Below are 23,687 nucleotides of genomic sequence, written 5' to 3' on the forward strand. Positions count from 1 at the left end.
AAGGTCCTGAAAGCTGGTAGCCATTTCAAGGACGATTTTTATTTGCCTCAATTCTACACGCAATCATGACACCTCATAAAACGCGCCCGTCGGGCGACATAAACGCATCACATAGGATCATTTGAAGCCTGACATTACCGTAGCTGTCATGGCAACAATTCACCGCCGCTGTTTATCTTCCTGTCTGAGCAAACTGTCTTGTATTTGGTTAAAGGTGAGCAGACTAATCAAATAAGAAATGCTACAAAAGCTTTGTTTGCCCACGGCGATAAATCCACTAGACTTCAAACAATGTCACAATTTAGTTGATTAATGTGCATCAGATCTGTGGCAAATATGGTTTGTGTATGTGTTTGCTCGCAGTGTTTGAGGGAAGTTAATGTCAGGTGAGTCGTCAAAAGACAAATTTGTTTGAGGCGTTTTTTTTTTTGTTTTGTTTTTTTCACAAGTGATGCAGATGAAAAAAGGGAAGAAAACGAGGGCTAATCGTGCCGACCACCTTATTACGAACAAAGGATGCAGTTTTAAAAGGGAGTAAACATGTTTTTCACAGTTCGGTTTTAAAAAAAAAGAAAGAAAAAAGGAGAAAATAACACATTCTCATGGCCTTTTTTTTCGTTTGAGTGGAATTTCACTCACTTGTTAATGGCGATACATTTAAAACCGGCAGGCCTGATTTCATTAAAGAGGGTGGTGCGCCATATAAAAGCTGAAGAATTCAACACAACACATATTAAAAATAAATAAATAGAAATAAACAGCGGAGCAGCGGAAAAGTCCAGATTCCCATGCGCTTATGTGAACAGGTAGCGTGATGTGTGTTCTCATAGTCCGCATGAACACGGAGCGCAGCGGAGGAGTCTCACTTACTCGCTGCTTTTCAGATTCTCTTTGACCACTTTCTATTTTTAAAACGTCAGGGAGACATGTGACAAAGATCCCAGAGAGTTTCAGACACAGGACAGGGCATTTTACTTGTGGGTTTCATCCAAGTGAATTAAAAGCGGGCGACCACAAGCCCCTGGATTTCTCAATGAAAGCTGTTTCACATTAGGGGTGATTGCCCATAGACAGTTAAGTGCGCTGTACCCGCTCCCAATTTCCATCACTTGGTTTGCGATCCTTGCAAACAGAGACGCCTCCGCAAATCACAGTTTTGGGATCCGTACGAAAACTCCCGGGGAAACTGAACTGCTTTCCGTCACCGTGCATTTCTCTGTTTTTCCTGTTTGTCCCCCAGCGTGATCGGTGCAGATGCGGGGAACGGCATCCGTGTCTTCATCCCTGACATCGGCATGTTCGTGGCGGGCCTGGCCATCTGGCTGCTGTGTCGCAGTCTGGTCCAGAAGAGGCCGCCTGAGGACATGGCCCAGTACAACGCAGACTTCGAAGCGGAGGAACAAGTGGGTTTTATTTTGTGCTGACGTGCACCACACTTCTGTCCGTCTGTCTTATTGGATTAAATTCGTGAACACGCCAAACGTTAGTGAGTAGTAGCTGTGTTTGAGGAGGGACAGAAGCTAGAATTTACTTTAATTATTGTCATAAAACTAAGCAGTTTACTTTATGAATTAATTTAATTATTACTTAAGGGGATCATATTTGTTGACATTTAATCACAAAGAGGGCGCTGTGGTGGGTCTTTAATTATAGGCCTTAACTGTCACAAGGCTGTGCCAGTTATTTTAATTAGTGATGATGTTTCACTACATTATAAATAAGCATCTTTAAATTACAATTATGTAGTTAAAACCTACTTAAGCACCGGAAATAAACACTGAAATCAAGCTGTTAAGCTTTATATATAATCTGTGAAATAACAGTTGGAAGGTCGTCTTTGTAACACACAGCATGATTAATTAGCACACAAGTTTTCAGAAATATGAAATATCTGAGGCCAAAAGACGAGAAGTAATGAGAAAAGGGGCGGTTGCTGCTTTGATTTATTGACTTATTGTCTCTGCCGTTGTTCGACGTCGACGTACGCGAAGAATGCGAAGATGTGGGTCAGGGTGTCGATTATGATAAACACCTAAAAACCATCTGTGAAACCGTACAATCAGACCTTTATGTCCGCAAAGTGAAGAATCAAGTTCTCATAAATACGTGGAGGAAATGTCTCAGCCCAGTCCAAGAAACTTTCTCCAAACACCTCAGAAGGCCAAAAACCCCACTGTAAACATCTCTGCGAAAACTTATTTTGGATTTCTGGACTCGCAGGCTGTGTTGACAGTGGTAAAAGAGCACCATTTGACGTGCACACAAAAAAGATCACATTTACTCATTTTTTTCTCCCAAGACACATTTTTCTGCTCCAAAAGTTCCAAAGCTGTTTGAGCAGGTGGTCTGTTGTCCAGCTCCGCGCGGCACACTGCCCTTCCCCGCTGCCCACAGAGTTCCCTGTGAGCGCTGATGACTTGGAAAACAGCCCCATCCCCTGGCAAGTCCTCCCTCCTCTTTATGACTCAGTGTTAATTAAATCCACATTCACTTTTTAGTTCGGGCTGAGCTGCTCAGGCTGGCGCAGATGGCATCGCCTCCCATTACCGAGAATCCCCCGAAAAGCCATCTTTCTTGAACGAGCCTTCGCTTCGTTTTAAGCTTTTATTCCCGTCAGCTGAAATTATTATCTGACTGAAAACAGGAGTTTTATCACTTGTATTTTTAGTGTGAGACCCGCTTACTGCTATGTTTGTCTTTCGCTGAGTCCGTAGGGAAAGGAGGGCACATAGCTGGTTATATTCAGCAGCCAAGGAAGAACTGACTGGATTGGACGTCCAGCCAACATGTGGTTCCAGAGGAAAACATCTGCTAAGCACCGCTAATAATGTGTCAGTGTGAAATGTGCAGATATTCACTCTTAGGGCAGCTGTTCAGCGACGTACAGGTGGATGCGCTGCGACGGTTTGCGCTAGCTCTACCTGTAGGAGGCAGCTTTCAGCACCATGGAGAGCTCAGACCTCCACGCGGCACCGTTCATCACTCAACGCTGAAAACACTGTAACGTGACACTGTGATCCACCTCCAAGGAGGAAGAGGAGAAGCTGAGCCTGGACGACAACATCCTGCTGGAGGAGGACCTGGAAGCCGGGTACGAGGCGGAGGAGGACGACGACGAGCTGGAGTACGAGGAGGAGGAGGAGGAGGAGGACGGGGAGTACGAGGAGGAGGAGGAGGAGGAGGCGAAAGAGAGCACAAAGATGAAGATTCTGCGGCTCGTGGCGCAGGTCGCTTCCAAAGTGAAGGAGGTCATCGGGAACTTGATCACCACCGCGGGGAAGGTGGTGGTCACGATCCTGCTGGGTATGACAGGTGAGTTGTTTTTTCTATTTTTTCTGATCTGGGGGAATATTTAGTTTGATTTTTTTAACAAACCAGACCGTGATACACTCCAGTCAACAGTGGTTCCCGTTCTATGGAAACTCTTCGCATGAGAGAGGCGATCACTCTCCGTGACTAGGATACATCGCTTGTATAAACAAAATGTTGCACAGATTATTATAAAGTATACGATCTGTTTTACTGCTTTGGCATCTTCTGTGGAGTTGAGTTATTATTGCTCAGCACTTTTACGCTCCTGCCCTGGGCCACAGTCTCCACGCCACCGTGGCCGAGAACGGCAGCTATTTCATAATACTATTAAATAATGCTGCTCTACTTTGACATTGCACAGTATGCCGGTAACAACAGGGATTGTGTTGCACCTGTAAATGTCACCTAGTTAACAGTCTGTGACAATTGTGTGTACATCTTGCCCATAAGTTACAGCCTCTCTAAAACAATCAGTCCAATGAAGTAATTAAACCAATTAAACACCAATTAGCCACAACATTAAGACCATCTGCCTAATTCTGTGTCCCACATCTGACCTCTGGTCTTGGAGACATCTGGCACTTGCACCATTGTAGCTTTACTTTTAGTTAAAGTTTCTGCAGATCAGACCTGGCACATCCTGCTCCGTTTTCTTTGCATCTGGATCAATGACTTGGGTTATTATTAGTGTTCTTTGAGCCATTTTTTTTTAGCAGTTTTTGCAGCATGACGAGGTACATTTTGCTTTTGGGAAAGGCCGTAGGTGCCTCCTTTTATGCAAAGCAATTAGGTGTTCGGTCTGGTAGTAACATCCACACAAATGCCAGGACCTGAGTGTAACAAACATTTCAGTGTAATGAGATCAGTACTGTTTAAGACAGCAGTCTTAAAGCAATTTATTGTCTCGTAAAACCACATATTCTGTCTGTGTGTGGACTTTAGTCTTTAGAGAAGATGTGAAAATAAATATCCACTAGTTCTCATAGAAAAAAGACCAAAGAAACAAGTAATATTTAGTCTTTTATTACATTAATCGTGTCTTCAGAGCTCCGCTTTACCTAGAGACTGAAGTGATAGTATGGAACCGTGTATATATTGTGTCACATCAACACATTCCCAGGTTTTTAGGTGTAATTAAACGCTACGAAACGAAACACGGAGAGCAAAGGATGAGGGGCATGTGGTTTGTCATCGAGACTGCGCTCCATAAACAGTAAGCGACACGACTTGGCGCGTTACTCTTACGCCATCTTGGAACAGTAAAAACTAAAGGACCACTGAGACGTCCAGAACCTCCGAGTGGAAAGTGCTGTTGTATATTTACGCGAAAAAAAAGCCATTGTTGAATAACGCGTGAGGTTTGCCACTGTCCCGGGGTTTGAAATTTACATTCTGTGAGGTCAAAACAAAGCTTCATATTAATGCGTAAGCCTGACGGATGAAATTAAACCGCGGCCTTTTGTCTGGGATTCCTCTGTTTTTTGTGTCGTTGCAGGAATCATTCTGCCCTCGCTGACTTCGTTTGTTTACTTCTCCATCTTCCTGTTCCTGTGCACCTGGTGGTCCCTCTGCAAGACGTTCAACACGCTCCTCTTCAGCTGCATGTGCGTCCTCATGGCCATCTTCAGCGCCGGGCACCTCATCGTCCTCTACCTCTACCAGTTCCAGTTCTTTCAGGAGTCCATCCCGCCGGGCGACAGCTACATCAGGTCTGTCAGCGGCCTCCTGCTAACCTAAATCTGGAGTGTCTCACATGGTGCAAGGTTCATTCATTCTGCCTCGAAGGAGATGACTCAAAGCCTTTAAGGACAAAATACAAACGCTTTCCTAAACACCAGTTGGTAAAAGTTAAACTTTGAGTATTAGATCCTGTTTCTCTTGTCAAGTGATGAATGATGTTTCTCTACTTAAACCAGGACTAATACTAGCAGAGTCCTTAATAAAGCGAAAATAATGTGACGGCAGAGCTCAACCGCTCGGCCTCCTCCTACTCAGAGATATTTATTGCACCCGAGGCAAGTTTGTTTAAACGATAATAAATATTTACTATTGTTACAAACATTATAGCAAAAGACCCGGCAAACCCAGCTGGAGGGGGAGCTACATCAAACTCCCACTCGCAGCACATCAATAAGAGAAGCAGAGCTTTTAGGCTCCGCAGCCAGCGTTGTTTAATTATGCATGAGGAAGGAGACAATCAGCTTGTCTGCGGCCGGAGCCGTGAAGTGCTGCGGTTGGAGTAACGCCACGCTGTTGTGCGTCTTGCCAACATGCGTTAGTCACAGTTGTAATGAAAGCCGTGGCAGAAACTTCCTCAGGTCGGTAGGCTCGCCGCGTCCCACCGACAGCCTGCGACTCAAATAAGTTGTTTACTGGCCGCTAAGACGTTTAAGAAAGTAACTTTCTGCTGCTGCTGACTGGATTTAAAATGATAAATATTCATTCATTTATTTTCTTTTGTAACAGGGCTCATCAAGTCCTACTGACACAGTAATCTGTCACTGTAGACATTAAGAAATAAATGCCTTCAAGCTTTTACAATACTTTTTTTTTTAAGCATTTGAACACAAATCTGCTTCAAAACACACCTGGATAAACAATTCTGCCAAATTTCTGAATGTCCAGGAGGAAATAGAATAGAATAGAACAGAACAGAACAGAACAGAACAGAACAGAACAGAACAGAACAGAACAGAACAGAACAGAATAGAATAGAATAGAGTGCCCTTTATTGTCATTATACAGTGGACAAGATTGGAGAGCGTCTCCTTTTCAGTGTAAAAAATACAAGTATGTACAAAATAGTGCAAAGAAGGTACTCAAAGATTTACAGCTAAAGTTAAAATACTCATCCTAAAAAAATATTGAAAATATGCAGAAGTTTTATTTCAGCAGTGGTATCGCTCAAGGTTTTTAGCTCAAGGTTTTTAGAATAGACAGAGAAGATAATAATAGCGGCTAAAGAATCAATGTAGTTTCAATGTTAATAGTTATAAATATAAATTTAAAAGTAAAAGAGCCTTGGCTGCATTTTTAAACTGCTGAACCACCCGGACGGCATCATTAATTAGTTTTAATGTTAATTTATCCACAGCAAAACCGCAGGAAAAGTTCACAAAAATAATCTGCTGCATGTGCGTTTATATTAAAATCAGTTTAATTTAAAATCTAAAGTGAGTATTTAGCAAAGACACACTTGAATGTAAAGCAGAAGCGCTCGTAAGCGCCGCTGTCTTCTACGGTGCTGTTCTGTAGCTCCATCAAACTGCGCTAATTATCTCGTAGCGCTCCGGCCGCGCCGCGTCTCGTCTCGTCAGCCGCCGCCGGCGATGTCTCGGTGCCCTTGGTGTTGCGGGATTATATTGATCTCACACTTTCTCATTTGAGAGCTGCGCCGCTGTGTGTCAGGGCCGAGGCTATTTACAGCCACGCGCGGCTGAATGCTGCCGCGCTCGTCCTCCCTCGTCCCTCTCTCTCGTCCGCCTCAGATGGAAGATAAGGGGCCGATTACGGTGCTGCTGCATTGACAGGTTTTTCATTAGAAAACAAACTCATTAGAATTAATGGGCCCCTCTCACACCATCTGCAGTAATAGTTTGTTCAAACAGTTCTGCCCGTGCACCACTAGACTTTTACACCACATTTCTCTGGTGACATAATTTTAACCCTTTCATGCCTCACGGAGTTTGTCTGAGTAACATGCTGTGTTAGAAGGTCAGACCTCTGCAGCTCTTTGAAATAAATATAAAAAAATAAATCATTAGTCCTCTGAACCTTGGCTATAAACTGTGAAAAGAAGCTTTGTTTTAAGAGATTGTTTCAAGACTACTAATTCATTTAAATGGAAAACAGTTTAGTAACTCTCATCACACAAGTTCTAAAACTGGAAATACTCCAGCGTTGAATGGATTTTCTAGAAAGGAGCTCTTCTTCTTCTTCTTCCTCTTCTTCTTCTTCTGCATTGTTTTCTTTTGCCACGGCTCTGATTCTTATTTGATGCTTTATCATCTGCTCACGCGTTCATGTTGACTTTCCCGAGGTATTCCTGTCCTGCCGCTGCGTGAAAACAGAGGCCCGACGTGACGATCAAAGCGGCGCGTTCACCTCCGCGCCAGCCCCCGTTTCCTCCTCCCCTCTGCAGGGAGAAACTCCCAAAATGTGCGCGGCCATTATTAGTACAATGGGCCACCTCAGTCCTTTCCCTAATTGCCCTCGTTGACAGTGCCTCGGCCTTGCCGTGGGTCTGGTGCCGAGTGAGGCCGTTGAGAGGCCTGGCTTCCACTCCACTTCCTGCCTTCCCCCGGCCTCACAATGGAGGTCCCCAGTCATGTGACCAGCGGGCCTTCCCTTCCCCGCCTGTAAGGAGAAACCGTTCAGGAAGCGTGCGAGGGTCGGGAAGGGGGCGTTCACTCGACCACATGGCATGAAAGAAAAATACTCAGGAGGACTCTAAATCTGACCCACTGTCACTGGGATACGTCAGCGCAGTTCCTGACTACACGACCTTTGTTCTGCCCCGCAGGAAGAGGAGTGAATCATATGACATCCTCAGTTTCACAAACAGTTTCTGGCTTTGCATTTTCCAGATTCCAGACTTAGAAGGAGAGTCGCTGTTAAAGACAGGGGCTAAACGTACCCATGAGGCAAAATCAGCTTTAATCCAGTGTCGGATGAATCCAAGCGTCCATATATTTTTTTTTAATTTATTATTATTTTTTTTTACAACATGTCCACCAGTCGCCTTTCTCCGGCAACACACTCCAGCTCCTTCAGGAAGATCTTTAGGCGTTCCCCAGCCAGATAAGATACATAGTCTACGCAGGGAACAAATATTTAAGCAAATGAGAGCGTTTACACGTATTTAGCTTCCTGCCGTAGCTGCACAAGTAGACTTAACAGAGCCAGTCTAATTTTCTCGACTTCAGCCGAAAACACTGTAAATAATAACAAGATAAAAACTGAAGATTTCATTTTGGTGACTATTTATGGGATTTATTGATGTTAAAAGGAGGAATTTTACCTACTTCAGTCATGTTTTATTTGAGTCCAAATGTTTTAATTAAAAATTTTAACTAATTTTGAAAATTCATTGTTATTTGTATATACATGTATTTGATCAGTGTAATTATGTGTTGAAACATTTTGTGCTCCCATTCTTGGCCAGATCTCTCTCGCAAAAGAAATGGGACAGACCTTGTTAAATAAAATTTATAATAATAATAATAATAATAATAATAATAATAATAATAACAAAAAGTCATGGAGTAATAGTTATTTATTTATTTGAAATTAAATCGCTCGTCTTTAAGTACTCTATAACAAATATATATATATATATATATTTGTATTGTATTTTTTTAAGAAATCATTAATTTTTCCAGCTGACTGTTTATCTTGAACTCTCGATTTAGAAGCCACGTTCGAGATCAGTTTGCGTTTCCTGCCTAATTAATTCTCGCTCCCTTGTCTCTGCTGCAGCGTGTTTGGCATCTCCCCGATCATCCAGAGCAACTGCTCCTACACCTGGAAGATCATCGTGCACCCGCAGACCCAGTGGTTCCACTTTGTCAGTCCCATCATGCTGCTGATCCTCTATTACACCCTGGCCACGCTCATCAGGCTCTGGCTGCAGGAGCCCGTCGAGGAGATGATGGTGAGGATGAAGTGTTTTATTCACCACGATACGGAAACATATGAGATTTGTAATTTGTTCTACTACATAGGTGGCTAAAATTATAATAAGGTTCCATATAATTGTATTTAAGAGAAAACATCTTGTTTAAGCTTATTCTAACTCAACATTGTTTGGAAATACAAAATCTCATGATTCAAACTGTGTAAATTATCATAAGGTTCCAATAGTATATAAGCAAGGCTTTTATTTTGAAGGATGTGGTTTTTAGTACTGTTGGATTGTATTCGGTTCCGTCGTCTGTTATTTTGACAAAAAGAGAAGAAGAAAGGAAACACTTTTGTGTTTTAAGTGAATTCTGTTTAACAGCACCACTATCTGGGTTTACATGAAGACAAATATCCAAACTGAATGAAAATGCTCCACATAAACACCTCGGTGGGAATAAACAGGCCCAGGGGCAGAATATTCCTTTTTCCCAAACCGATCGAAAGTAAACGTTGAATCGGGGTGAAGTCAGGCTCCGTTCTGTCTGAGCGTGCTCTGTCTTGACGTAAATGCGCAGCGACGTACGCGGACAGAGCTTGTTTTTAATAATAACTCTGAAAGAACTAGACATTATCGGCTCCTTTTAGAGAGACGGTTCTTTTGGTTCAGCTCGCTAAATTAATTTATTACCACATGATGCGCATAGTGTAAAGGGAGTTACTAATGGAATTGCATTAAATCAATTGTTTATTATTTAAACAGCTTTATTTAAATGCTCATTGTCCTCTGGAGGGAATTTTCTTGCTGTGATGCATCAGCGCTGACCACCACATCACCAGGTCACAATCTCTGTGTCCAGACTTTTATTTCACTTGTTTTTGCAGGTAGTTTCTGTGTCATTCTGTTCTCGGTCTTTCTGCCTCCGGTTCGTGCGTTACTGTTTCTCTGTGTGTTGTGTTTGGATGCACAGACGCCATCACGTTCTGTTTTAACAGAAAAAAGAAAAAGACGAGGAAAAAAAACGAACCGGGTCCTTTTGTTTACGAATCTTAGAGCCGGCTCGTTTATAACCGACGCATCATATTATCGCCTGCTTAGATGTCAGAAAAAAAAAATATTTAAAAAGTTCCATCAAAAATTAATTGAAGCAGGGATAGACCGAATCGTGGAACAAATTCGTAACCACTATAAGACTAACACAGTAGCCAAAGTGGATATGACGTCACTTCAATAATAAAACTGTAAAAACAGTAGCAGCTACTGCTGATTAGACGAGACGAGACCTCCATCTTTCATCAGCCGTGTGATGTTTTCATTAATCTGTCACACGTCTGTGAAAACATGTCTGATTAAAAGTAGAGGTGCATGTAAAGATCATATCGAAACAGATCAACTTACATGTAAACGGTCGACCTCAAACCTTCAATAGGAATGAGAAAAAGTGTAAACCTGGCTACTGTCAACATTATCATACAGTTGAAAAACCACCTTTTTTACACTGTTTCAACATAAACTGAAGCTAAGATTTAGTGCAGGACTTTTATATTAGTATGTCCAGTTCATTAGGTGCACTAGTGAAAAAACAACATACTAAGTCCAGCAGACCCCAGCTTCACTTGCAGTATGTGGAAACTTCATCAGGGTCGATAAAGTACAAGAGACTAAGTGCAAATAGTCTAAAATGAGACTAAATTTGTTTCATATCCTACAAGCGGAGCTTGAATGCACCGTCCTCTGTAGTAGAAGTAACATTTTCACTCATGCAGTGATTGGTTGTAGGAGAAGAAACACACAAGTGGAGGAGGTAGAACCGTTCAGCCCGGTCTCCTCCAGACCAGCAGCCGCTCTTAAACTGGAATAGTTGGAAAACGTGGACGCAAACCGTTGAGCGGCAGTCGAGAGATATTTAGCTGAATTCAGTGCACGACTCCTCCTCGTAACAGCTCCAGTAAATTCCAGACAGTGAACTGAAATAGATCCAGATTGGATTAAATGGGCAGCCAGGTGGCCTCGTGATCGCAGAAACTGTATCGATGGAAGGTTCCAGGACGATCGATTGGCCGGCTGGATCCGTCTGTGGCTCAGGTGTTATCTGAGACACTGTTCGTCCAATTCTGACAAAGCATGAGAGGGAGGACACATCTTGGCGCTGTGTGCGTTGCAGCTCTCTGTAGGCGAGAAGAAATGCAGCTGTTGCGTAACGATTTGTCGATGAATTACGGAGGGGTGATGCATCATGATTGTCACTGCGCAGATGTTTACAGGTTAAACGCACGGGTGAAGCTCTCTTTACTTTACTAGTCGGGACAAAATTTAATTAGCTCTTAGCTACAAAGTTACACTCTAGAAAGACTTAATTGTACAGTTCATAAAGTTTGGCTGTAAAAAACACTTCACAAGTTTTCTGATGAAGACCTGAGAGGAAAACGTTGTTAAAGTAAAATAAGTCAGTACACTGAAGTGACTCAAATGATAAACTATGTCAAAAGTTAAAAGGGACGAATTTAATGAACAGTTACCTATTGATTACGGAGCTCATAACATATAAAAAGTGCTCATAGGGAAGAGTTAAGTTCCTTCTTCTCCATCTTTTATCTCTTTTCATTGTTTTGGTTCTGCTGCATACACTTTACTGTTCTTCTGTCTAAATGGCAGCAGCAGGCAACTGTTTACCACAACTACGTGGTAAGAAGGTGGAGCTGCTAACGGAGACTTAAGGAGATGTTACTTAAGGAGAAGTATCATTTAAAAGAAGTTACTGGCACCTCAGGTGAAGAGTTCCCTAGCAGACGGGCTCTAACGGAGAGCGCTTTGTCCTTTTGTTGGTGCTGGTCGATACCAACAATATCCTTTTTGATCCAATACCGAGTAAAATTCAGGCTGGTATTGGCGATACCGGTACTTTGTGTAAATACTCCCTCATGTGTCTGGTAAACCTAAAAAAAGGTAGTGCATTTCAAATCACAGCTTCATAAAGAATAAAAGACATCAGAGTAATTTATTTATTTATTTTAAACTATTTTGAGGTAGTGGCCTCATTTATTATTTAGCCGAGATAATACAACAACAGAAAAAATCAATCAGAGGACACAATCATACAAAATATTTGAAAATGCTATTTCAAACATAAAAAAAATACATAAATGAAATAATTATCCATTACCATAAATTATTAAGAACTACTATAAAATGAAAACTTGTGTCTCTTGTGTCCTCGTCTGTCCTCCTCATCATAAATGTCTCATATTCTGTGTTGTGGTTTAATCAGAGGTGTTTCACAAGGTTTGTTGTGTTACCTCAATTATATAGTTTAGTTACTTTCCACTGTGTTCCTACATCACCTTGAATGACTGAAGTATCCAAAGTATCGATATTTTGATTTGAGATTCGTTTCATTGAGCATAAAGACCCGGTATCGGAAGTATCGATATTTCGGTATCGATCCACAAATCACAAGTGACCAGACTTTTAGTGGGAAAAGTAAGGAGGAGCTAGAGTCATGGGCTGTGATTTAAACTTATTAGAACTATTTTTTAAAATCAATGCTTATGTTAACAGACAGGAAGCTAATGTAGTTCAGTGAGTTTGGGATAATACGGACTTCAGAACGAGCTGCAGATGGGAGACGACACCTATTTCCAACAAATTAACCATTTATGTTATGTAATCTTTCAGCAGTTTAATCACTAAATTTCATTGTCAGGTTCGGACAAACTTTAAACTACAGCAGTGGCAATAGGCTAAGTTTTCAGTGACACCCCCAACTCAATTCACTACACACTAAATCCTGGTACGTGAGTCTTTAAGCGGACGATGCCAATTCAGAACGAAAATAACTTCTCACTAGCATCACTATATTTCTTTTACGGGTATGTAAACGCACACAAAGTAGCTAGCGGAGTATTGAAATATTTACCTGGGGACCTAATAGACTCTGGCAAAGTCCATTATATATCCGTGACAATTAAAACTCATGTTATTGGCATGAACTGAGGAAAAACATTTTGTCTTTTCCTCATAGAAAAGCTCCCACTGCTGAAGTGAATCGGCCGCTGTTCTCGAAGCCCCGCGCTCCTGAATTGAATGGGTCCGTCTCCCCCTCGGAGCCCGAGGCTCAGCTCCTCTGTCCTTTAATGGACTTATAGATCAGTGTTTTTATAGAGGGGTCAATACTCCCCACAGTAAACCTGTATACATTATCGACCTCTCCACGCAGGGATTTATTTTTTATTTTATTTTTTTTTTACCTACTCTTACACTTTCGATGACGCTAATAATAAAGAAAAATGATTGCGTCTTAAATCGGCAGCTGACGGGTTTGTTTGAAGCTGTGGAGACGCCACAATATGACGGAGCTCAAAAGACCAAAAGGACAAAAGGACAGAGTGGTGCTACTAGACGCACGGCTACTGTCTCATTTTGTACGCTGTTAATTAAATGGTTGTTTATTGGGCAGTGAGGTATTCCATTTTGGCCTGGACCTAGAAAGCCTGTTAAGTCTTCTCATCCCATAAACTTTGAATTAGCTCGTGGATTTTTATCAAATCCGATTCGTGCAGAAAAACCAACCTGCACTTCCTTAAATATCTACGTGAGACTGGCTCCAAAACGAATCCTCATGTTAAACCGTTAAGAACTTCACTTCAGGAGACGTGTTTACAGCCTGGTGCAAAAGGCAGTTATTTATAATTGGGGATGTGGCTGGTTTAAGGTGGCAGGTGGGTGCCCTCACACGTTGCTCGCCCACTTACGCTCCACGTCTTCGGTAATTTTTGAATAAGCCAGTAGTTGTTAGGCAAAGTCGGAGCACTGGTGAGATCTGGTGCCATCCACATAAAAACGAATGGGTTGTGAATGCCCATCTTTATATACAGTCAGTAGGAACAAGAGTGTTTAAGTCTTTAAGGAGCCCTAGTATTTTATAATTAATATAATTTCAGTAGTATTTTAGATCAAATCAGTATTCTGGCTCAGGAGAAATAAGCTGCACCGAGAAAGTGAATTACAAATATGATTTTCCGACAGTTTTTTTTATCATATGAGCCATCGAGACACTGCCTAGATGATGCCTGTTTTCAAAGGTCGCCCAACTACTCCCTGGACTCTCCACTCCCACGCTGACGACGCTGTGTTTTGCAGAAGCTGATTAAACCCGTGGCTCTTGAGAATCATCCCCCCGTTCCACTAACAGCGCAGCTCTAAGCATGAAAGCCACCGCGTCGACACATGCCAAAACTGACCTATCTGTGTTTTCACAGGACGACAAGGATGAAGACTTGTGCGAGGAGGAGCAGGCCGGAAACAGAACAAACAGCTCGGCCAACAGGAAGCGGCAGATGTGGTGGGAATCACGTCAGGGCACGGACGAGAAAAACGTACGTCCGGGGTTAAATCACACGTGAATGGGGGAAGTATTGATTACTGGACACATGTCATGACGTACAAATACAAGCTTAAGAACTAGTTCATATAAGGTGCTTTAAAAGTTTTGACGCCAAACTGACAAAGCTGAGTCTGTCTGCACCAAAAAGTTGCACTGTCAGCTGGTACATATATGGGTTTCTCCCACCGGCCACAGACTCAAAATTAATTCTAAATTGGCTATAGATGTGTGTGTGTGAATGGTTGTCTTTCTCCCTGTGTTAGCCCTGAGATAGACTTTTTTCATGCATAATCACGTGTTCACAAATTTTTCTACTGGTTGAGGGAGGAATTAGTGCAATAGAGTGACTAAGGATGGACTATTTTACTGTGATGATGAGTAAATATTGTAGAATAATCCCACACTAGTAGTAAAACAGGTTAGCATGGCTCCGTGTTAGCGCTGCCTTCTGATGTAGAAATCCAAAATATTAAACAGCTACGTCTTTAGTGCCAGTAGCAGCGCGACCAGCTACCATAATAACTGTAGTCTGTGTGCAAGATTTTTTTTTTCTCATTCATAAAAAGACAAAATTGGGTACAGCTATAGCCGGGGGAACAGGTTATTGAATGGGGACTTTTTCCAGGAATTGGGGACGTCTGGTCACACCACACCTTATTTTTTGGGCCCTGTCCAATGAATCTGAAGAGCTACAATTCGCTTGTAGACTGGGAAGCAAGGAAGAGCTGCAAACCACCATGCAGAGCACGCTTATATATGTTCATCCCTCCTAGATGTCAGCGTAAAAATATGTGTGTGTTTGCACGTTTACTTGAAGTTTACATGTTCAATAGGCTGAAACGCCGCAGACAGAACTCTTAACTTGTGGCGGTCGTGCAGGACACGCCACGCAGATGTTCACTAATGGCCCAGCGCTGGCGAAAAGCCAACCGTCGGCTTAGAGTGTCACAGCCTCTAAAGCTCGCAGCGTCTGGAGGAGCTGCAGCTGTTGATTGCTTTCACAAGCTTACGTTTGGTTTTTTACCAGCGCTTTCGTCTTCCTAATAGACGCATCCTTGGAAAGAGTTCAGCGAGCGTTTGCATTCTGACCTTGTTCCTATATCAAGGTCCGTGGTCTGTCTCCTCCTGAGGTTTGAAAGCTTTTAGGGTGCGCAGAGGCCGATGAGTGATGGGCTCGATTTACAGAGTAGTGCCGCTCGGCTTTGTTCCTGCTTATCGCCGACTATAAAGAACAAGGAGGCCTTTGACTTCAGCAGCTCATCGATAACAAACCTCGCCTTGTATGCTCTCTCTCTCTTTTTTTTTTTTTTTTTATCTCCTCCTAGCTGCTCTCCACCCAGGATGGCATCAGTACAACCGAGGTGCGGGTCGCTCTGCGTGTGTCGTAAATCTGTGCATCTTCAAGCCTCAGTGTCGCTGCACGAAAGAGGGATTTTCGCAAAGTGCCTTTCACACTGCATCCTCATAGAAACGTGTGTGTTTTTAGAAACACAATGAAGCTCAGAAAAAAAAGCCTGTTCAATCAATCCTGTCCTCACTGGCAATGATTAAATCCACATTACAATCTACAGTCATTCAGATGAAGTTCACTTATTATTAGTCTGCATTTCCCTTAAAGTGAGTCCTCTCTTTAAGACCAAATGATCTCTTTGTGTCTCAGCGTAAAAATATTTGTCGAGCCCAGACTCCAGAAGCTTGATGCCGTCTAACGCTGGACTTCATAAATCATCTCTGTGCACTAAGTGGATTTTGTCAGTTCATTGTGGACGAGTTGCATTTACAGGAGAAATAATTTGTCAGTACTCAAAAAGACTTGTAAAATGTGAACGTCTTTGTCTGCAGCTCTTACTCATAATATCAAAAGCAAAAAAAAATCTAAATAATTGATTTCATTTTCAATGCCTATTAAATAATGTGCAGTGTGAAAGGTAGAACAAATAAATCCCTGTCGCGCCTCACAAAGCCAAACAGTGGTAACTAACGACAAACTTCAGGTCAATCAGTGCACGTGATCGGTTACTCCTGTTTGTCTTTGTGGGCTTTGATGTTGTACGGTGGCGTGATCCTGTAACAGCTCCGCTCCTCCGTGCCAAAAGTTCACATTTCTGCCGATGATCCGCAGGGTGTGCCCACCTCGAACGGGACGTCCTTTGACTTCGTCGCGACCGAGAATGGACCGGTCTGTCTGGACTTGTACTCCACCCCCCAGTATAAAATGGACCAGGCCAGTGATGGCACAGGTGAGCTGCTCTCAGTCAGAGACTGAATAATGCAAAGACTGAGGGGAACTAATGTCATATGAATCATTTAGCGGATTACGAAAATACTTTATTTTAATTGAATTAATTTAACGTAATTTAAAGCTTTAAAGCTTTAAAGCTTTATGTGGAGACATTTAGAAACTCATATTTAGAAGCTCCTTTTAAAAGGAAGGTGGCGGCTGCACAAGTGCTGGAAAGAAATGAAAGTATTTACTGAAGCTTCGATGACGTATTTCAGTTTTGGTTTGGGTTTAGATTTTTAATTCGCTGAACTTCAGAGAGTAATATCACACATTTTACTCCACTACATTTATTTAATAGCTTTAGTGAAGATTTTAATTCACGAACATAAACACGATACATATTACATAGTGCATAAAATGACTGAAGAGTAGACCATCGATTACAATTACAACATTTAGAGTGAGTTATTTCATGTTTATGCAGTTTTTTAACTGTGAATAAAAAAACTTTAATACTTCTGCTGCCACTGATACAAGACTGACTGTCTTTAATCTGTTCACTTCACTGGTTTTCCATGTCACAGACAATATGATTACATTCTGCAGCCCTGTAGGTGTTTTGTAAAGTCTTTAGAACTTTATTCACAGGATATTCTTGATAAGGAGCTATAATACAAACAGTTATTAGTCTTCCAGACAGGAAGGGTCTAAATCAGGATCCTGTTCAGTGGCTAAAATGGGCTAAAAGTTGGAATATTTGTGCATAATTGTTGCATCAGTTTCTACCACTAATTTTAAAATAGCATGTGCATTATTAGAGATTCTCTATACTTAAATATTTCCATTTTCTTCGTCCGTACAGAGAAGAAAGACGAGTGTGTGTATGAAGTGTGCTTACCCCCGGAGGACTCAGTGTTGAAGGAGTCCGACACCGAGGAGAACGAGATAAAGAAAAGAGGAGTCGGCGCGATGGTCAAAATCTTCCACTTCATCATGAAGCAGAGCTACATCTGTGCTCTGATAGCCATGATGGTGAGTGATGCACACGCTGATTTAAATTCACTTTTATTTGTTTTGTTTATTAAAAGAGACACTTTCAACAGGCTGCAGTGAAAGTCACTTTATTGGATTTGACAGGCAGCGCCACTGAGGAGGATTAAATGCACTTTAACGTCTCCCTACTTTTGCGATGAAAAAGTGCTTGTTTATATTTATCAGTTCATTTCCAAACAGAGAAATATTTGTGTGCGAGTTTGTAAATGTCAAACACTCCTGTCTGCTTCATTAATCATGATTAAGATGCTCTTGAGAGCGGCGTCTGCAGCGATAAATGAACGTCTGTCCTCTGAGTGAGCGTTCCTGGATTAATCACAGTTAAACAAATACGAGCATAACTTAGATTTTTTTTAAATATTCGTCACTAGTTTTTTACATTTGGGCAAAAAGTTCATGGAATAAGAACGAATGAACCATACCTGCAGCACTGACTTACGACATTTGTATAAATCATCTTAAAATAAGGCCGTAATGTCTGTTTAAATTTAGTTCCCTGCATTTACACAATATTCCGTATTAGGGACACACTTGGTCGCACTTTATTTAACCGGTAACTGTAATTTTCATGGGAATCTCCCTAAAGATAGCTACAGTAATTGATGTTGTTGTGATTAAAAGACAACTAGAGGCACTAGATGTGCAGCCGACAAATCTGCAGCAACTGTGTGATGCTATCATGTCAATATGGACCAAAATTTCTGAGTATGACACCAATAATTAAGGCAGTTCTGAAGGGAAAGGGGGGTCCAGCCTTTTACTAGCAAGGTGTACCTAATAAAGTGGCCGGTGTATAACATAACCTTTCCGTTGGCCCCCTCCAGGTGTGGAGCATCACATACGTCAGCTGGCTGTCCTTCGTCTTCCTCATGTGGTCGTGTGCTCTGTGGATGGTGCGGGACCGGAGGCGCTACGCCATGCTGTCGTCTCCCTTCATGGTTGCCTACGGCAACCTGCTGATCGTGCTCCAGTACATTTACATGTTCGAGAACATGACAGAAGTTTCGGGGATTTCTGTCAAGAAGAACAACCCGTTCCACTCGCTCTCTTCAAAGGTTTGGGAGTTAAAACGAACAAAGAGATCAAAGACTTTTGACATCTTTTTCTGTTATGTCTTCTTCATCTTCTTCTTTGTCTCTGTCTTCCTTTGCTTTTTCTTTGTCTTCTTTTGCTTCTTCTTCCATACTTGAGTTTCATCAAACAGCACCTTTCCCGTGTGTTTATCTTTTCCGGAGAGCAAAGGCGCAATTAAGCCTCACACCTCGGCCAGGCCGTATATTTACTGAGTTTACTTAAGCGTTGGATAAATGTAAAACATGCTTGAGAGTTTAAACAGTCTAATTTGAGTTTTCAAACTTTCTCCTGATTTACTGCATATACAACACGTGCGCGCACGCAAAAGGGACACGACAAATGATTCACGGGCTCGCCGTCACTTTTTCTCGCCTGCAGGTCCTGTGCATGCTGAGCTTCTGGCTGCTTCTGAGACAAACGCTGACAGAGAGACAGGAAAAACAAAAAGAGGACGCCGCGAGTCTCTCAGACGTTCACGTGGAGGATGAGAAGAAGAAGAGTAAGCCCTGCGCTCCTGCTTTGTTTCGCTTAAAGTGACCTGCATACTGTGTAGTACTAGCCGTGATAATGACTGGAATATATGAGGTCGAAAACTCAACAGGAATAACACGAAGAACATGTTGACTTTGTAGAGGAGGAGGACTCCGAGGAGGGGGAAGAGCAGGACATCATGCAGGTCCTGGGTAATATGCTGATGGCCATGCTGGTTAAATACTGGATCTACATCTGTGGCGGCATGTTCTTCTTCGTCAGCTTCGAGGGAAAGATCGTCATGTACAAGATCATGTACATGATGATGCTCCTCTTCTGCGTGGCGCTCTACCAGGTACCACAAACACACTATAGAGATTTGCAATCTGGTATCATATAAGTGTCACTGTTTGATTTTTTCTGGCCATGTTTCCCCCTCATTTTCAAGGATTTTAACTCGTGTAGCAGTAATAATCTGATGCTTCAACAAGCTCAATATATCTGTTTAAATATAAATGATTTCCTAAAGGTTAAATGACCCTCTGTGAAGATTCCCAGTAGTCCAGATTGTAAAAATCTAAAACAAAGCTAAAACAGAAGCAGGCGGTCATGTTTCTTTTTATTTATATTTTTTTGAGATGTTTTCAACTTCTCATCTGAACCGGAGGGAGTGCTGCAAAGACTCAATAAAAGCTCAAACATGAGCTGTCGTCTTTGTTTTACAACAGGGAGGAGTTAGAAATATTGACATTTTTAAACGTAGGATAAAAATTCATCTCTTTAATCTGGCTTTTACGTCATAGTCTTATAGTCATTTTATTCTATTTTACACTTATATAAATCTCCCATTTTTATTTACTTTATATTTTATTCTTTATTTTTATCCTGCATTTTACTTTTACTATCCTACTATGTTTTTATATTTTATCAATTTTATATTATTTCTTTATCTTTTCTTATTTTTTGATATTTTAATATTTGAACGTATCCTTTTTACAGTGCACATTAGTCTCCCTGTCCTTTTTTGTTGTTGTTTCTTGTACTTTTTTTTTATATATTTTTTTGAATGGCATTTGAGTGTTTATCCAGAACTTTGCAAGGACCGCTGTAAAACTTCCAAATTCAATTTCCCAAAGACAGGATGCTTACAATTTCACTAAGGTAATAAAGTTTGTGCAATGTACGGTCATAACACACGGTTTATTTTTGGCTGTTTTATAACCCCAGCCTCAGTCGGCCCAGATGTCGCCCGTTCGCCGCCTTTAATTCAAAATGTCAGAGAGCGCATAAACTCTAGAGCGCGGTCATTGCGTTTATTCCTGTCTAGGTGCACTACGAGTGGTGGCGAAGGATCCTGAGATACTTCTGGATGTCAGTGGTGATGTACACCATGCTGGTCCTCACCCTGGTCTACACCTCCCAGTTCAATGGGTCGGTGGAAAACTGGTCCAAGATGCTGAATATGCACGAAGAAAGGTGAGCAAATCCCGGTCTAAGAAGCACGTTATTCAGCCTTTAAACCGTCTGTTTGAATCGGCTCCATTTAACCATTTAATAACTTTGATTTGAGTCTGGATTTCTTTGCATGTGTACTTGTGATTCACCATATAATCGTTATATATTAAACTTGGCCTAGTGCTATTTATAAATATACATTATTATCATCATTTTGAATTCAGTATTAAGCTATACCTTATCCCTTTACTAAAATATATTAGATTCATGTTGATGTGCATTTAAAGAAATTTAAATTTGTTGGGGAAAAATTAAAAAAAATATATAAAAAATGTCCAGTCAACCACAGATTTTGCGATGCCTCTGCAGTATATTTGATTCACTTTTAAATCTGGAGCAGTTTCGTTGATTCTGACTGTGTATCTTGGACCTCTGGTTTTTATTTGTTTTTTTTTGTTGTTGTTGTTTTTTAATTTATGCAGCTTAAAGGACCTGGGCATTGAGAAATTCGCACTGGGCATGCTGTTCACGCGGATTTGCATCCCCACTTCCTTCCTGCTGGTGTGTATTCTCCACCTGCACTACTTCCACGACCGCTTCCTCCAGCTCACCGACCTCCAAGCTGTGGTAGCTAAAGAGGAGAGCACTATCTACAGGTGAGGCTCGGCTTGTTTGTTTTCTTCCAGTCGTAAAAAAAAAAAAAAAAGAAATTATTAACAAATTTTGCCCTGAGGGAAGTTGTTTATAGACAAATATTAGGTAGGTTGGTTGTGAGAGGTTCTATTATCTTCATAACCAGACACTAAAACCATCACAGCATCCGTTCAGACCCACTATTAGAACGTGCTCTCGGTTATCGTGTCATAAGTGGACGGCCTTGAATCATCGCTTGTCGTCTGATTGCACCTCTGTGCTCTGTCTGCATGTTTGATGTTGTTTCTTGTTTGTGCACATGGTAACATGATAGAAACGTCATGAGTTGTGAAGTCTCTCTTACGCACTCAAACCTGCACAAAGCTCTGACTGTAACACAAACACACACTAATGTCACTGCTGTTTGCAGCTGTTAAAGAAAATGTGACGCTGGTCGTTACTGAGGAAATACCTCAAATAACTAAACTGCATAACACAGCTACTTTGCATTCATCAGCAATAATAAACCACATGCAGATACCAGTTATTTTAAAAATTACACATATTTAATCATTTAATTTCCAACTTTATTCTTGTCTAGACGGATTTATTAATTTAGTTTCTGGACAACTGCAAGGACAAAGGGTATTGAAAGGTTTTTTTCTATCCTTACAATCATTGAAAACTTATTTTTATTTCTGAATAAATTAGGCAAAAAATCCACTTATACACAGTACAGCAGTCCTCCATCAGTGTTGGCAGAATGCATGTGTGTTCACACTAGGGCTGTCATGATATCAGATTTTCACTTCACGATTATTATGAACAAATAAAAGGGCGATAACAATATTATTTGTTTAATTTCTCTGTTTAATTTGTTTCTATCAATATTAGCTACTCTTGCTGGGGTCCGTGCCAAATTAATATACACACAACCAATGCACTTATAAGTATAAACACACATATAAAGAAACATATAAAAAATATAAACAAGCACTGTATATAAACAAAAACACATAAACAATGGTTTGTATGCATCATCCAGAAACACAGAATTTACATAAATGTAAAACTGAACATCCCAGATTTAATGTTAATGTTGTTACAACAATCGATAAAAATCTTCCTTTCCTATCTACACACATCTTTCTATTTACATACCGCCTCTAGTGCAACCGCCCACAACGATTATTCTATTCTAGCATGTATTTACCATTTGTAATAGTATCATAATGTATCTGTTAATATGTTGGCGTTAAGCTTGATCTGTTTTGGCAGTGAATTCCATTCATTCATCCCTCTGTATATAAGAGTGTTTAATGTGAAGTTCCTCACAGTTACTTGCCTGGTTCTTAAATAAAATAAAAGGTCATTTGAAGTATAAATATTTATGATGAAAATGATCAGTGAGTATAAGAGTCTACCTTTAACCAATAGCCAGTTTAGGTTCTTGTGCACTGAAATTACATTTGTCCTGTAGTCGCACTCGAGTAGTGTTTGTTTAACATGTGTCCAGTGGCATTCGACCAAACTGCTGGGCAATAGTCTAGACACATAGACTAGATGCATTTCCCATATTATCACAATATCAACAAAAATATAAATAATAACGGCAAAATCCAGGAAATGCATCTTTATCTTCATTTTTGTCAAAATAACAGTAGAACAAAAGAAAGCAATTGTTATCAATTTACCAGCATACCACAAAAGCCCTAGTTCACACTATTAAAAGAATGTGGTGACAAGTGGCTCAGACATATATATCTGATATCAAATGTGTCTAAGGTGCGTCCACACTTAATCTTTAGACTGGCCACTTGTGATCAGATCCCTCATGATGTGTGCAGGTCTGAACAGGGCCCCTGTACCTTAGAGGCCATTGGTTTGCATTGGGCGGAGCTTAGCTGGAGGCAAAACATCTCAAACACTGTAGCCTGTAAACGCTGGTTAGCATATTTCAAAGGACTGGTTTGGTAAGAATGGACGACTAAAACACATATTTTAGAGAATATCCTAATATACTCACTCCCTGAGACTGTGAGTGTTATTTTAAAAAGTTGACTCCGTCTGATGGGACTACATTCAGGACACAGAAGGTGACGTAGTAAATGCAATTTCTGCTTGGACACCCGTGAATCATATAACTAACGTTGCATTTGAGGGGCGGGGCTTAAATGGAGGCGAAACATCTCAAACACTAGAGCCTGTAAACACCGTTTAGCATATTTCAACGAACTGTTTTGGCAAGAATGGACGAGGAAAATGCATATTTTAGAGAATATACTAATACACTCACTCCCAGAGACCGTGAGTGTTATTTTAAAAAGTTGACTCTGTCTGATGGGACTACATTCACCCCTACACTCTCACTCACTGGATGGAGGAACACAGGTATTATATATTGAACCACGTGGAGGGTAACGTAATAAATGCGACTTCTGCTTGGACACCCCTGGAACATA

The 23,687-nt window shown here is 41.2% G+C and overlaps 1 protein-coding gene across 6 annotated transcripts in view; it reads left to right on the forward strand.

Annotated features, from left to right (window-relative positions):
- LOC125011232 (piezo-type mechanosensitive ion channel component 2) overlaps positions 1 to 23,687 on the forward strand; it is a 94,105-nt gene that overhangs the window by 25,321 nt on the left and 45,097 nt on the right. For 5 of the 6 annotated variants that reach the window (XM_047590335.1, XM_047590340.1, XM_047590339.1 and 2 more), the window contains exons 5-17: positions 1,241 to 1,403; positions 3,030 to 3,312; positions 4,808 to 5,021; positions 8,791 to 8,965; positions 14,191 to 14,307; positions 15,641 to 15,676; positions 16,438 to 16,555; positions 17,402 to 17,571; positions 18,417 to 18,647; positions 19,045 to 19,165; positions 19,299 to 19,492; positions 20,465 to 20,613; positions 21,075 to 21,248. In XM_047590335.1, coding sequence (XP_047446291.1) covers positions 1,241 to 1,403; positions 3,030 to 3,312; positions 4,808 to 5,021; positions 8,791 to 8,965; positions 14,191 to 14,307; positions 15,641 to 15,676; positions 16,438 to 16,555; positions 17,402 to 17,571; positions 18,417 to 18,647; positions 19,045 to 19,165; positions 19,299 to 19,492; positions 20,465 to 20,613; positions 21,075 to 21,248 — 2,145 coding nt within the window. The remainder of the gene's footprint in view (positions 1 to 1,240; positions 1,404 to 3,029; positions 3,313 to 4,807; positions 5,022 to 8,790; positions 8,966 to 14,190; positions 14,308 to 15,640; positions 15,677 to 16,437; positions 16,556 to 17,401; positions 17,572 to 18,416; positions 18,648 to 19,044; positions 19,166 to 19,298; positions 19,493 to 20,464; positions 20,614 to 21,074; positions 21,249 to 23,687) is intronic. The other variant, XM_047590336.1, reaches the window with a different exon arrangement.

Source organism: Mugil cephalus, chromosome 7 (assembly GCF_022458985.1).
Source record: "Mugil cephalus isolate CIBA_MC_2020 chromosome 7, CIBA_Mcephalus_1.1, whole genome shotgun sequence".
Taxonomy (NCBI): domain Eukaryota; kingdom Metazoa; phylum Chordata; class Actinopteri; order Mugiliformes; family Mugilidae; genus Mugil; species Mugil cephalus.